The following is a 13,598-nucleotide window of genomic DNA, read 5'->3' as shown; positions in this document are numbered from 1 at the left end:
AAATGGGGATAAAAATATTAGCAGGGCCTGTTTCACAGGATTATTATGAGGTTCAAATGAGATAAGAGCTTTGCAAATCTTAATATATCATTTAAATGTCCTACTACTGTAATGATTTTCCTATTAAAAGCTGACAAGAAAAATAAGATTCCCCAAAAAATTATTCATAGCTAGAGTCTCTAGGAAATTTCCTATCATCGTAGAAACTAAAAGACTTTATTTTTATTTTGTCCTTTATTTAACAGTTGAATGTTCCTTTAATGGATATTTTAAGTGAAGATTGAAGGAATAAGTGTAGATAAAAACTGAGAGGATATTATAGACAAAAAATTAGTGTGAGACCTAGAAGCTATTGAAGAGTTCAAAAAAAGAGATCAAGAGGAAAGGAGAAAAGCTAAGCAGAAAAAAAAAAAAAAGAAGATATCCAAAAAGGGTGATTTGGGGTTACATGATGGGGGATGGCAAGATACTGGTACCTCTGCTGAAAAGTCAATACCTTTTCATGCAGATCTAGTAATAAGAGTTACAGTTTGATGAGCTATAGATGAAGAATTCTCTCCCTCCTTTCTACTTGCCAAAGGCAGTTTATCATCCTCATGTTACAATTCTGATGTACCTTCAGCCATCTTGATGTGTTTAATCCCCATTCCAAATATCCCATTTTTGTCACTATACTTATGGCTCCCTGAGGAGTCTTTAACTAAATGAAGCACAGTCAATATGAGGAATCAATCAATCAGCAAGCATTTATTAGGTGCCTACTGTATGCTAGACTAGGGTACCTAGTAAGACAAAGACAGAAGTGTTTATTTTATAGACTTGAATGAAAAGGAAAGAGGACCTTTTCAACAGCCCAGGTTCCCCTTTGAGTTGGCCCACTATTTTTCTTCAGTCCCACATAGAACAAGATCTATAATTTCCTGAGTAGATCATCAATGGTTTTCTCACTATGGACCATATTGCCTCTCTTCGTGGGAAGCCACACCCCTCTTTAAAGACAGGCTTTTGTTGGATTAAGGCTGTTTTCCCAGCACCCTTAGCCTCAAACAGCTTGCTTTTGTGCTCTGTTTAAACACAGAATGACAGTTCCTTAACATAATGTCTAAAAACCTCATCTTATCTCTTTGTGAAAGCTACTGTATCAAATTTTGTCCTAAAAATAGCAGAATGACCTATTCTGTACATACTAAGAATTTTCACAGGGAACCAAGTGTTTGGGATGCAAGGAGAAAGGTTGACACTGAATCAGCTCAACTACTCTACCCTCCTGAAAGCCCTGGGCATCTGTTGTAACAAATGAGGTTGCCCCACATCAACAGTGTTGTTGCTATGTATGCACTGATAAAGGTTGCAGCTTTTTTTTTCTCTGATTTTATTTCAATATATCTCCCTCTTTTCTTTGTGTCTTACAAAGAACCACTAGAGCTTTATATCTCCAGTGCATAAGATGTGATAGATGCTTAATAAATGCTTGTTCATTGATTGATCTCAATATTAGAAATGGAGAGAGGAAAAATATCACAAAAGGCATTGGAACTTGCATTCTGATAGTGTTCAGTGGCAATGAAAGTAATATCCAAAAGAAAAACATTTAGTTCTTCCTCTTAGTAGTGACATGAGAGAACTATACACAAAGAAATGTGGTCTACATTTTCAGACAATTGTTCACAAGGTGGATGTTTATTAAATGTGTGTTAATTGATTTATTAACCTTAATTGTTTTTCATTATGATAAGAAAGGATTAATTGGTATGTAGGAATAAGAGAGAATATGCCAAAAAATAACAGTGGTATAAAAAGCAAAATGCATCATCACTATAACATAAAAATATGATAGTAAACTAACATTTATATGTACCACATATTATGCTAACTGGTTTTACAATTACTATTTCAATTGATTCTCATAACAACCCTGGGAGATAAGTGCTATTATTATCCCTCTTACAGATAAAGAAATCGAGGGAAATCAAGGTTAAGTGACTTGCCCAGAACAAATATTAAAAGTTAAATTTGAACTCCTGGCTTTCTGATTTCCAGCCTAGCATTCTATGCCACCTGGATATTCATCTAAAGCCAGGTCTGAGAACTCAATCAAAAGTGCCCTTTAAAAATAGTTCAATCCAAAGTTATTAAGATGAAAGCACATAGCACATAAGTTTATCAATGTGAAAAATCTATTTTGAATAAAGAAAATCAATACCAATAAATAAAAAATTGAGGAAGTCTTTGACTCTTGCTTTTTCCTTTTCCCCTTCCTCTGCTGGATGGTAATTGGATCAAAAGTGACTATATTTAAGTGAAAAGTTTGATTTTCATTCCAGAATTCAGCCTAATTTTGGAACTTTCTTTTAAAGTTCTTAATGGCCTGATTTTCCAACTCTCACCCAGGAAAGCTTTTTTATCTTTAATAATACTTTATCACCCTAGACAAAACAAACTCAGCTCAAGATGATACAGTCATCTCTCTTAGATATCTTCTGTGCTAGATGCCAAGGAATTTTTCTAGGGAAAACTGATTGCAACTCTTCTTTAACAGAGCCTTAGTTACTTTTTAATCTCCCCTTACTTTATGTTCCCTCATTATAATTATCATCACAAAAGAAAGAAAACGAATTCCCTCCTAAGAAGAGAGGAAGAAGGGGCAGCTAGGTGGCACAGTGGGTAGAGCACCAGCCCTGAAGTCAGGAGGACCTGAGTTCAAATGTGCTCTCAGACACTTAACATTACCTAGTTGTTTGACCCTGGACAAGTCACTTAACCCCAATTGCCTCAGGAAAAAAAGAGAGAATAAGAAAATCTACAAATGAAGAAGAGCTTGTTTAATTGTTTTCAGTCGAATCTGATTCTTTGTGATCCCATTTGTGGTTTTCTTGGCAAAGATGTGCTGATGTGGTTCACCATTTCCTTCTGCAGCTCATTTTATAGATGAGGAAACTGAGACAGGATTAAATGACTTGCCCAAAGTAACATAACTAGTAAGGTATCTGAAGTCAGATTTGAACTGAACTTTTCTTGATTCCAAACTGAGCATTCTATCTATCGTACCACCAAGCTGCCCAAAACAGTTACCAGAGCATATCCAGACCCATGTGCTGATGACAGGCCTGGTCAAGGGAGGGGACAGCTAAGGGCTAAAATGTTATGACTTCATCTGAAAAGATTTGTTCCCTAGAAGGCAGGAACTAGAAAGCAGGCATTGCAGGCAAAAAGATGAAAGGGAAGTTCCTTTGCAAAGATCTCTCCTTTTGGTCCAGAATTTGGACTTATATCTTTGTCACAGACTTTGGAAATACTTTCAGGGGTCAAAAGCCAAGTCAAGAAGGCAGAGGGCTCAGTAGTGGAGGAAGAGATAGCTGGGACCTTTGTGGCACAAAGCATGCCCTAAAAAAAGAGCACAAAAAGAACTAAAGATACAGGAGCGGCAGACCAAAGAAAGAGAGGCTATGACAATAAAGAGAATGAATTGATTCTCACTAGGCATGATGATGCTCTGGGAAAAAGTTCCAATCACACTATCCTATTAATTGCTTTGGCAACATTTTACCTATCTGAAAATCTTAGCAATTCAGGACACACTAAGAACTTAAAGGAAGACACCCCCTAAAAATCTCTGAGAAATCAAATTATATGACAAAAAGTCCATCTCCATTATTCTTTCAATATATTCAGAACTCATCTAGCACTCAACTCTTCCTTCATATACAATTGTAACTATCTTGCTTACTTAGTTTTCTAATCCACAGCATACTAGAAACATCATATCATAAGAATAGAAAGGCTGTGTGAGACATGCACACTGGTATTAACATGAAATGATAGTTAACAATCTAGCAAAAAAACCCAGAAATGCTAAAAAATCAAGAATGAGAAATTTAAAAAACACAGTCATCTATAGCTATTTTGGAACAAGCTGTCCTGTGCATTTCAACCATCACTGAGGCTGTCCCTGTATTGCAAATGACAATCAGTGTTATAATGATGAATCTGAGTCATAGAAACAAATTATGTCCTGGATCCTCTGAAAAGTAAGGCTGAAAAATACGTAATACATCTTAGAAATATAAAAAAAGGGGAGAGGAAGGCTAAAGAGTTTTGTTAATATCAGTTCATATATAGGACATTTTTACAAGGCTTTTGCCTACAAACACTGTGAGGTAGGTGATAAGTATAAGTATTATTGTTCCAATATTACATGTGAGGAAGATGAGGATTACACTGGGACACGTTTAGTTTCAGAGATGGATTTAAACTTGAAATTTTGTTAGTCCAAATCACCATAACACTAATCTATTATATCCCATTCTTTCTTTTGGTATTTCCAAGGTTTGTTTTCACTACCAAAAAATTACTTTATAGAGAACACATCATTTTCTAACCATATCAGATAAAGGCACTGATTAAATGCTTGTTAATCAATTTATTAGTCCTGATAAAATGAATGCAATCAGCATTCCTAACATAGTATATAACATAGAGAGATAGGTGTCAAAATGTATAGAATTTAGGGTCTGAACTCAAAAAAAAAACCCTAAATTTGAATCCTGCCTCAAAAACTTACTAGATGTGTGACCCTGGGCAAGTAGTTTAATTAGTTTTCACATCTATAATGTAGAGATAATAATAATAATTAAACTTTCAGAGCTGTTGTAAGGATCAAATGAGATAATATGTGTAAAGTAAGATAAATAAAACTTTTGTGTATAGTAAGCACGATAAAAATTTATTAGGTTTGATGAATCAATATTCATTTTTATTCATCCAATAGAAACAATCACTTGACCTGAGCCAATGAATAAGTACTTATTTTCAAAGAACCTGTTAGTCTACACAGATTTATATTATATAATCTCAACTAGGCTCTCAGTGCTTCAAGGTAATCTTTTTTTTTTTTACATCCCCCAATTACTTCACTATTCCACTCACCAGAGTGGTTATCATTCTTCAGTGGGCCTTCATTATTTTAAACCTAGATTATTAGAATACCTACTGGTTGGTCTTCTTACCAAAAGTCTCTCCCCACTTCAGTACATCTTTCATTCAGTGGTCAAAGTGATCTTTCTACTTTACACATCTGACCACATCAATAATCTCCAGTGGCTCTCACTTATCTCCAGGATAAAATATAAATCTGTTTGACAAAGTCCTTCATAACATGAGACACACACACACACACACACACACACACACACACACACATACCATTGTAGTCTCTTACATCTTCCTCTACCACACCTACTCTTAGATCTAGAGGCTTGGCATCCTTATGTTCCTCACACAAAATACTTCATCTTGAGACTCTTAAGAAAATTCACTAGAATGCTATTCTTCATTTCCAACCCTAGCTTTTTTGATTTCCCTGAAGTTCCAGCTGAAATCCCATGTTCTACAAAAAGTCTTTCCCAATTACCCTTAATTCAAATGTCATATCTCCGCTGATTCATTCCGATTTTTCCTGTTGGTACATAGTTATATCTATGTTATCCAGTCCATTAAACTATGAGCACCTTAATAGCAGGACCTGTCTTGTGTCTTTTTGTCCAATGCTTGGCACAGTGACAGGGTATTCAATAGGTGCTTAATAAATGCCATTGACTAATTAATGCAAAGTTAAGTGGCAAATATAGTCAATAGAGCCCTTTCCAGTATGAAATATAATTTGTCATCAATTTCTGGCCAAGACTTGGGCAATAAAGGACATTGTATACAGAGTAGCAAGTGGTTTTGTTTTAATTATTGTTTTCTTTTTTTTGAACTGCAGTAATAATTTTGGTGTCAAAGGTATTTTGATGGTTAATGGTCAAAGGCATTGATGGCTTCAAAGGAAACATTTAAATTTTCTCATCTGTAATTTGAAACATGGTTTTGCTGCATTGTTTTTGTCAATAATGGGGAAGGGGGGGAAGAAAACTCTCCCAGGCTAAAACCTGATAATCTTGCTTCTGAAATAAAAGCACTAGCTTTTCAATCTTCCAGTCTCCACCATGAGATGAAATCCAGAAACAAAGTCCCAGCTAATTAGCCTCAGGACAAGATCATGATGTAGCACATAGAGATCTGAGATTAGCGATTTATCTCAATGTCTCTGAATCAAATGTAGTGTGAAGGCCCCAGCTTTCTCCCTGCTGAGCATGAAGTCCCTTTTAATGCCAAGAGCATGCCATTATAGTTATAGCTTTTAAGTTAAATTTTTGAGACTTTTGAAATGCACAAAGGCATGGTTTCTGATCTATCATTTGCTCAATAGAAAGCATTTTAATATATTTGTGAGTCCTTCTTCTTGGTTTTTAGCCCTTATAAAGACTCAGAGTTAAGGGCTTGGTGCTTGGAACAGGAACTAAGTATTAGGAATGACAGAAAAAGATTGGGGTAGGTAGGAATGGGATAAGTAATAAAAATTTAAACTTGTCTGGGTCCTGCTTTCTCACTACATTCTCCAAAAGCTTCTCCCAAATAGGAATCAACTCCTATGGGAGACAATTGAAAACGAACCAGTGAAAACTGTTGGTTTAGACCAAATAATAAGGGAGGCAGGAACTTCAAAGGAACACAAAGAATTCCCCAAAATTATTTTCTTCCCTGTTCTTTCCACCCCCCATTAACCTGAAAGACATACTCCCAATGGAATAGAAATGTAGGATTTTTAAGCATGTTTTTCAATATTGTTTCCTCTGGTAAGTGTTGAGTTATCTCTCCGCCCTCAGTAATCCCAACACAGTCTCTTAACTTTTCCATCCATGTTTCTTTACATAAAAATGAAAATAGCAATGTAAGCCTCTCTCACAAAGCTGTTAGAGTTAATAATTAATTTTTTAAAAGTACTTCAAAATATTACAAGTTAAATAGATATGTTCAACAATCATCAATGTGAATTCACCAAGTCCACATAGGGTGCATGGCATGATACCAGAAAATAATGAGAATGGAAATTGAAGTAATGAAAGGCAGTCCTTATGGAGAAGAATAACTGCCAGGTGTGTTATTCATAAACAAGGCCATTTCAAGGGTATTTTGAATTTAGAGAATGTGCCAAAATGTACAATATGTGCATGCTCCCAAGTTTGGGGAGAAAATAACAAGTACAAGAAGAATAGCAGAGTTTCTGAATTTGATGTATTAGGCTGAAACCAAAAGGAATCTTAAAGATAATCAGGTCAAAATGGTTCCTTTTACAGAAGACAAAATTGACCATAAAAAGGGAAATTGACTTGAGAGTAAAAGCTGGGACTTTCTAGTCTTCTGAAACCCATCCAGGGATCTTTCCACAATACTACACTACCTTTCACATTCTACCAATAATTTTCAAGAAGAAAACTTTTTTGAGAAGCATTTATTTGCAAGAGCTAGTATGAAGACTAAATTCATGACTTAGGATTTTGAAAATGTGACCAAAACCAGCATATTGGAAAAGTCTAACCACTAAGAATTATAGACACTATCTGTTTCACTCAGTGGCTGGCAAAATCTTGGTTCAAGTTCTTTGTGGCTATTGCACAGGACTCTGCAAAGCTCACTTGCTAAAAACTGGCTTAAGTGGAACTCAAAACAGGCAGAGAAGACACACTTTGAAACATGGTTTATATGGGAGAAATTAAACCACCAACAAAAACTTCTATTTTGGTAGCCTTCAACAAATCATAGTATCTAGCATGTGGCTAGCACCAAACTACATATTATGAAGCTTAAAACTTAATATCACACTAAGATTTTTGGAATACCCTGTATAATACATTCTGATCCCTAACCTCAAAAAGCGATTCTACAAAATGGAAAGTATCAACAGTAGCCCTGGACTGTAAAAGTTTTAAATATGAATGGTTTAAAAAAATCTTAAATATCTTAACTGCATGATAGCTGACCAAGCAGGTGTCCATGAGTTGTTCCACAAAAAATGGCAAAAGGCTACTAGTATCTAGCAATAAGTCTTCTTTTAACAGTCTGGTTTATACTCTTAAGAACATTCAATAAGTGCTGGAGACAGTTAGCATATGTTTCTGTTCCAAAAGCAAGGTCTAAAATCAAGAAGACTAAAGTTCAAATTCAGATTCAGACTCTTACTTGTTTGTAGCAGTTAAGTAATTCAATCTCTGTCTCATTTTCTTCATTTGTCAAATGGAGATGTTAATAACACTTACCTCTCACAGTTGTTGTGAATATCAAATGAAATAACAATTATAAAATGCTTAACATAGTATCTAACATATTATAGCGGTTATATAAATGTTAGCTATTTTTATTATTAATTTTAATATTGTTATTTTCTGGGAAACTCTTAGAGGTTGATAATTTATGAGAGTCACCAAGAAACTTGGATATTTCAGCAACTGTTCTACACTGCTACAACTACTTTCAAAATGCATTAAAATTGTCTTGAAAGTCTATAAGAAATTATGGACCCCTATGAGGGATTAATGAAAAACTATGACCTAACAATTAATTTTAGGGCTTGAAAATCTAGTTAAGTAGCAGATTGCGCTAGGGAAACCCTACTCACAGCCAAAGATCTTTAGGAATGTGTTCTGATAACCCAAGAATTAGAAAAATGGATCAACAAGGCCGACACAACCTTGGGAGACAAAATGAAACCACTAGGTGTGGAATTGAAATAGTGGCTGGCAAAATCTTGGTTCAAGTTCTTTGTGGCTATTGCACAGGACTCTACAAAGCTCACTTGCTAAAAACTGGCTTAAGTGGAACTCAAGACAGGCAGAGAAGACACACTTTGAAACATGATTTATATGGGAGAAATCAGATCTTAGACCAAGTTAAAGGTCTTCAGGAGCTATGTGGCTCCTTAGACTTACTACATATAACACATGCAGTATATTCAGTTAGTTCAACTTGGTCATCTACATAAAATTTAACCTATAATAAAGCAAAATTAAGAATTACTGGTTTCTAGAACTGTCAGATTCACTGAGCTAGACAAAGATTATTCATATTGCAGCAGAAAGACAAAGTCCTAGTTTTGATATTAACCAGTTAGGTGACATTGAGTTTTTTTTTTTTCAATATTCTTGGTTCTCTTATCTTCAGAATGAAGAAATCGGATTGGATTACCTATGAGGTCCTTTCCAGCTCCAGTATTCTATGATACTATAATAAAAACTGCATATAAGCAAAAGGAAAAAAATCAAAAAGGCAGTACAGGAATGACTCGTAGAATCTGGAGTAGTAAAACAGATATCAACTCCTATGGAAAAGAAAGATTTAGCCATCAGAAAAAAAGAGTATCTCATTTTAAGTAGTCTCAATCAATAAACCTTTACAAAGAAAGAGACAGAGTTTATAAAGAGTAACAAGTTCAGGTGAGGAGGGAAATGGTAACATCAGCTAATAGCAGGAAGATTTATCCTTGTATGGAAACAATAGCTAACACAACTCAAGCTTCTCACTCACACTTACATCAACCAATCAATCAATCAACAATTAAGCACCTGGATAAGAGTACAAGTGAATTAAACCATCACTATTCCAAGGAACCTACAATTTAATAGAAGAGACAAAAAAAACATACATAAGTACCTATGAAATAACTGTAAATAATAATAATAATACAAATAGTGAAAAACAAAGCAGATTAAAAGAGTCCCTAATAATACGTATTTTATAGGATTATGGATTCAAAGAGCACCCTACTAATATTATAACATTTTATTTTTATAACAACCATGGGAGGTAGTTGCTATTATTAACTCTGTCTTACAGATGAGAAAGATGAGTCAGACAGAATTAAGTGATTGCCAAAAGTCACACAATTTGCAGCCTTCTGAAGCTGAATTTGAACTCAGGTCCTCTTGACTCTAAGCCCAGGCTGCTAACTACTGAACCACTTAGTACCTACTAGCAGCTGAAGGGACCAAGAAAGACTTCCTCTAGAAGGTGGTGTATGGAGAATATCACTTTGAGTTGCATCCTCTAATTCTAAATATGATAAAAAGATACTAAATAGACAGATAATATAGCGTAGTATGTGGGGGAAATATTAAAACTATTAATCATTCAGCATTCAATGACTACATATAAAGAAAATTCACTTATGAGTTGTCCAAATTATTATTCTTATCATTCGTGCAACTATTTAACAACTCTGCCCCCAGATGAGGGAAAGTGAAATTTCCCTTCACTAGATTTTTTTTTTTTCTAGGAGCCTACAATCAATCCTATAGTCCTATTTACACAATGAGATGCAATCTTAAGTACACTACATCCTGGACACTGAGATTCTTCAGACTAAAGCAAGTTTATGCTTGTGTGTATTTTCAATATCCAGGAAGAAACACAAAGGAATCTATCTACTCCATCTGACTCCCTTCACATGAGTTTTCCATGACTAGTCAAGTTTGTTGACTGTGTCCAGATTTCTTCCCAGGTCTGAAATGGGTTCTGTTAGTGGGAGTTACTGTATAAATACTTACTTGATTCCCTCTAAGGAGCTTACACTAAGAGTTGAGCAAAGAAAGCAGATTAACCATTTGAATTTGTCGTCTCCCCCCAGTTTACCCACCTTTCTCCCATCAATGAGGGCCTTCCAGAATCACCACCCTTCCACCCCAATATGAAGCTGGGGAAATCAATATATTACTTCTGCTAATCCTTCAACAATAAGGGTTTCATTTTCATTGTAGGGCAATTAAGTTGTCCAAGAAGAAGGAAAGAGAGGGCTGAGAAGGGAGACTCTTCTATCCTCACAACCAGATTAGTACCAGTGGTAGCAGCAGCCTACACCGAGCGGAGCTCGATCTGTTGGTCACATGCTGCTCTCAGCCGCTACCTAGCAACAGCAAAGCCCAAGGAAAAAAGTTCTCCCAGTCTCTAACTCTTCCCTTTTTCTTTACTTTCTTGTTCTCTCTCAATCTCTCTCTCTCTCTCTCTCTCTCTCTCTCTCTCTCTCTCTCTCTCTCTCTCTCTCTCTCCCCTCTTCTCTTTCTCTCTCGTTAATTCTCTCTGTCGTTCTTTTCTCCTCTCTTTTCTCCTTTCTCTCTTTCTTTCATCTCTTGTCTCTCATTCTTTCTTCTCTTGTCTCTCATTCTTTCTTCTCTCTCTCTCTGTATCTCTCCTTCTCTCCCTTTTTCCTTATCTCTCTCTCTCTCTCCTCTGCTCTCTTCCTTTCTTTCTCTCCCCAGCCACCAGCCTTGATGTCTATCTCTCTCCCACTCTTTATTCTTCCTCTGTTTCTCTCATACCTCTACCTCTCCTCTCTTCCCCTTTCTTTCTTTCTTATTCTCTCTTCCCCATCTCTCTCTCCCCCATTCTCTCTTCCTCTTCTCATCCATATTCACCCTTGTTCTTTTGCTCCCACTTTTTCGCTCTTTCCTTTTCTTCTCTTCAACCCCCATTCTTTGTGCCTCTTGCCTACTTAACTTTCCTTCTTGCTCCTTTTCTTCCCTTTTCTCCTTTCTATTTTCCAAGTCCTCCTCCTTTCTTCCTTTCTCCCTTTTCCAATAAATCCTTTCTCCCTTAACTCCTTTTGCCCCCTGCTCCAAATTCCTGGATCTGAATCTGCTTGAAAGAAGTTTAAAGAGCCTCAGACCAAACAATTGCGTCTGTATTATATTCTTTAGAATGGTGAGCAGACATGCACGCGCGCGCACGCAACAGAAGCCCTACAAGCCGCATTTTAACAAGAAAAAAAAAGAAAAGAAAAGTCATGCTCCAAGCACCAACAACTCCCCTTTGCACCAATCCATTCTCAGACTTCTCCTCTGCCTAGGATTGATCCCCAGACGATGTGGGCATTATGTGATTCTATGTCTTTGGGTCACAAGGGGCAAAGTTTTGCAGGTGCTTCTTAGAGAATAGGGAGGGGAGACAGAAATCACACATTCCTTTGGGCTCTGGAAGGGGACTCCTTTTGCAATGAAGCACAAGTAGGAAAGTCAGAGGGTTTCCAAATGAATGAATGAATGGAATTTGATTTATTAAAAAAAAAAAAAAGTCAGTCAATGGGAATGGGAAATCAGAAAATGTATTGGGAAATCAATCTCATACTTTCTCAGACCTTGGAATCTCTCCTAGGGTCCATCTCAGGGAGGGACTGATAGGGTAAGGAAGAAGACTGTATTTTCATGTGAGTAAGAAAGAGACTGAGGGTTAGGGGTGAAATCCCTGGAGGAACAAAGCCCGGAGTGAATGAGGTAAACTGTCAGTGAAACCTGCCTGGCTACTCTTTCAAGCGTCTGTCGGTCCGGCTTCGCTTCTTCCTTAGGGAAAAGGCCGGGAAAGGAGAGCTCCTAGCTTGTTCTCTAATGGTCTGCAACCTGAACAGCCCCTGGGATTGCAGGAGAACTTGAAAACCTGCAAGCTCCCCGGGGTCAGGGAGCCTCCTCCCCCACCTTCGGACAGGCGCTCGGAAGGAGCCCTAGGGAACTAGGCACCCAGCCTGCGATAACTCACCCTGGCAGTTGATCTCCCTTGCGCAGGCAATAAGGAGTATCAGCAATTTACAGACAGCGGCGGTCCCTCCGTCCATAGTGGAGCGACGGCAGCGAAGTCCCATTGGTGCGCTAGGATGCTAGTGGAGCAGCGTGGAGAGCTGGGGAGCCCAGAAGGGGCTCCAGCAGCAGAGTTTGGTACCACGTGGCTTTTTTTCTCTTTTCTTTCTCCTTCGTCTTTTTTACCTTAGTTCTGTTAATTGTAGCAGAAAAGTGCGTTCTACAGTGGAGACATAGTGTTTCCTAATCAACTCTCCACCCTCCAGACATGGCATAAAGCCCTTTATAGCCAGCCGCCCCGGAACTAGCATGAGGGAATCCAATGGGACAAGCTCCCTGCCGCCCGCCCCTCCCTCTTGTACTTTGCAGCTTTGAAAGTAGCGGGGATGCGCTCTCTCCCTCTCTCTCTCTCCCTCTCTCCCTCTCTCTCTTTCTCTTCTCTCTCTCCTCTCTCTCGCTTTCGTTCTCTCTCTCTCTCTCTCTCTCTCTCTCTCTCTCTCTCTCTCTCTCTCTCTCTTTCTCTCTCTCTCTCTTTCTTCTCTCTGTCTCTGTCTCTCTTTCTTCTCTCTCTTCTCTTTGTTTCTCTCTCTTCTCTCTTCTCTCTCGCTCTCTCTCTCTTCTCTCTTTGTTTCTCTCTCTCTTCTCTCTCTCTGTTTCTCTTCTCTCTGTTCTCTCTCTCTCTCTCTCTCTCTCTCTCTCTCTCTCTCTCCTCTCTCTCTCTCTCTCTCCCTCTCCCTCTCTCTCTCTCTTCTCTCTCTCTCTCTCTCTCTCTCACACACACACACACACACACACACACATACACTGCCTGCACTCTTCATTCTCCCCGACTTAACACGCCACAAACGCAAGTAAGCACACTAAGTGACTGATCTGACCGACAGTGATTTGCAATCTACAAATTGTCTTGTAAATGAAAGAAAATGAAATGAAAAGTCCTGCCGGACAGATACTCTTCTTTCCCTTATCTGAAATCTCCAGGTTTCACACAAGAGCGTTGCCACTGATAGGGTCCATGCTAATGAGATTCCATTAAAAAGGGATCCCTGGATTAAGAGAAGGGAACTTTTTAAAAGCGTATTGTCTTATTTCTTTTAAGTGATTCATCTGGCATTTGGCCAGCTCACTCCTGTTAAAATTCTTTCTTTGGATATCATGTCAGTT

The 13,598-nt window shown here is 37.6% G+C and overlaps 1 protein-coding gene across 1 annotated transcript in view; it reads right to left on the bottom strand.

Annotated features, from left to right (window-relative positions):
• LRP2 (LDL receptor related protein 2) overlaps positions 1 to 12,850 on the bottom strand; it is a 237,659-nt gene extending 224,809 nt beyond the window's left edge. Inside the window, exon 1 of the mRNA XM_051986217.1 lies at positions 12,397 to 12,850. Within this exon, the coding sequence (XP_051842177.1) occupies positions 12,397 to 12,499 (103 nt within the window). The 5' untranslated portion in view covers positions 12,500 to 12,850. The remainder of the gene's footprint in view (positions 1 to 12,396) is intronic.
• Between the last annotated feature and the right edge of the window lie 748 nt (positions 12,851 to 13,598).

Source organism: Antechinus flavipes, chromosome 3 (genome assembly GCF_016432865.1).
Source record: "Antechinus flavipes isolate AdamAnt ecotype Samford, QLD, Australia chromosome 3, AdamAnt_v2, whole genome shotgun sequence".
NCBI classification, from domain to species: domain Eukaryota; kingdom Metazoa; phylum Chordata; class Mammalia; order Dasyuromorphia; family Dasyuridae; genus Antechinus; species Antechinus flavipes.
Note: the sequence above shows the minus strand (reverse complement) of the source record. Positions and strands in the feature narration are given on the sequence as shown.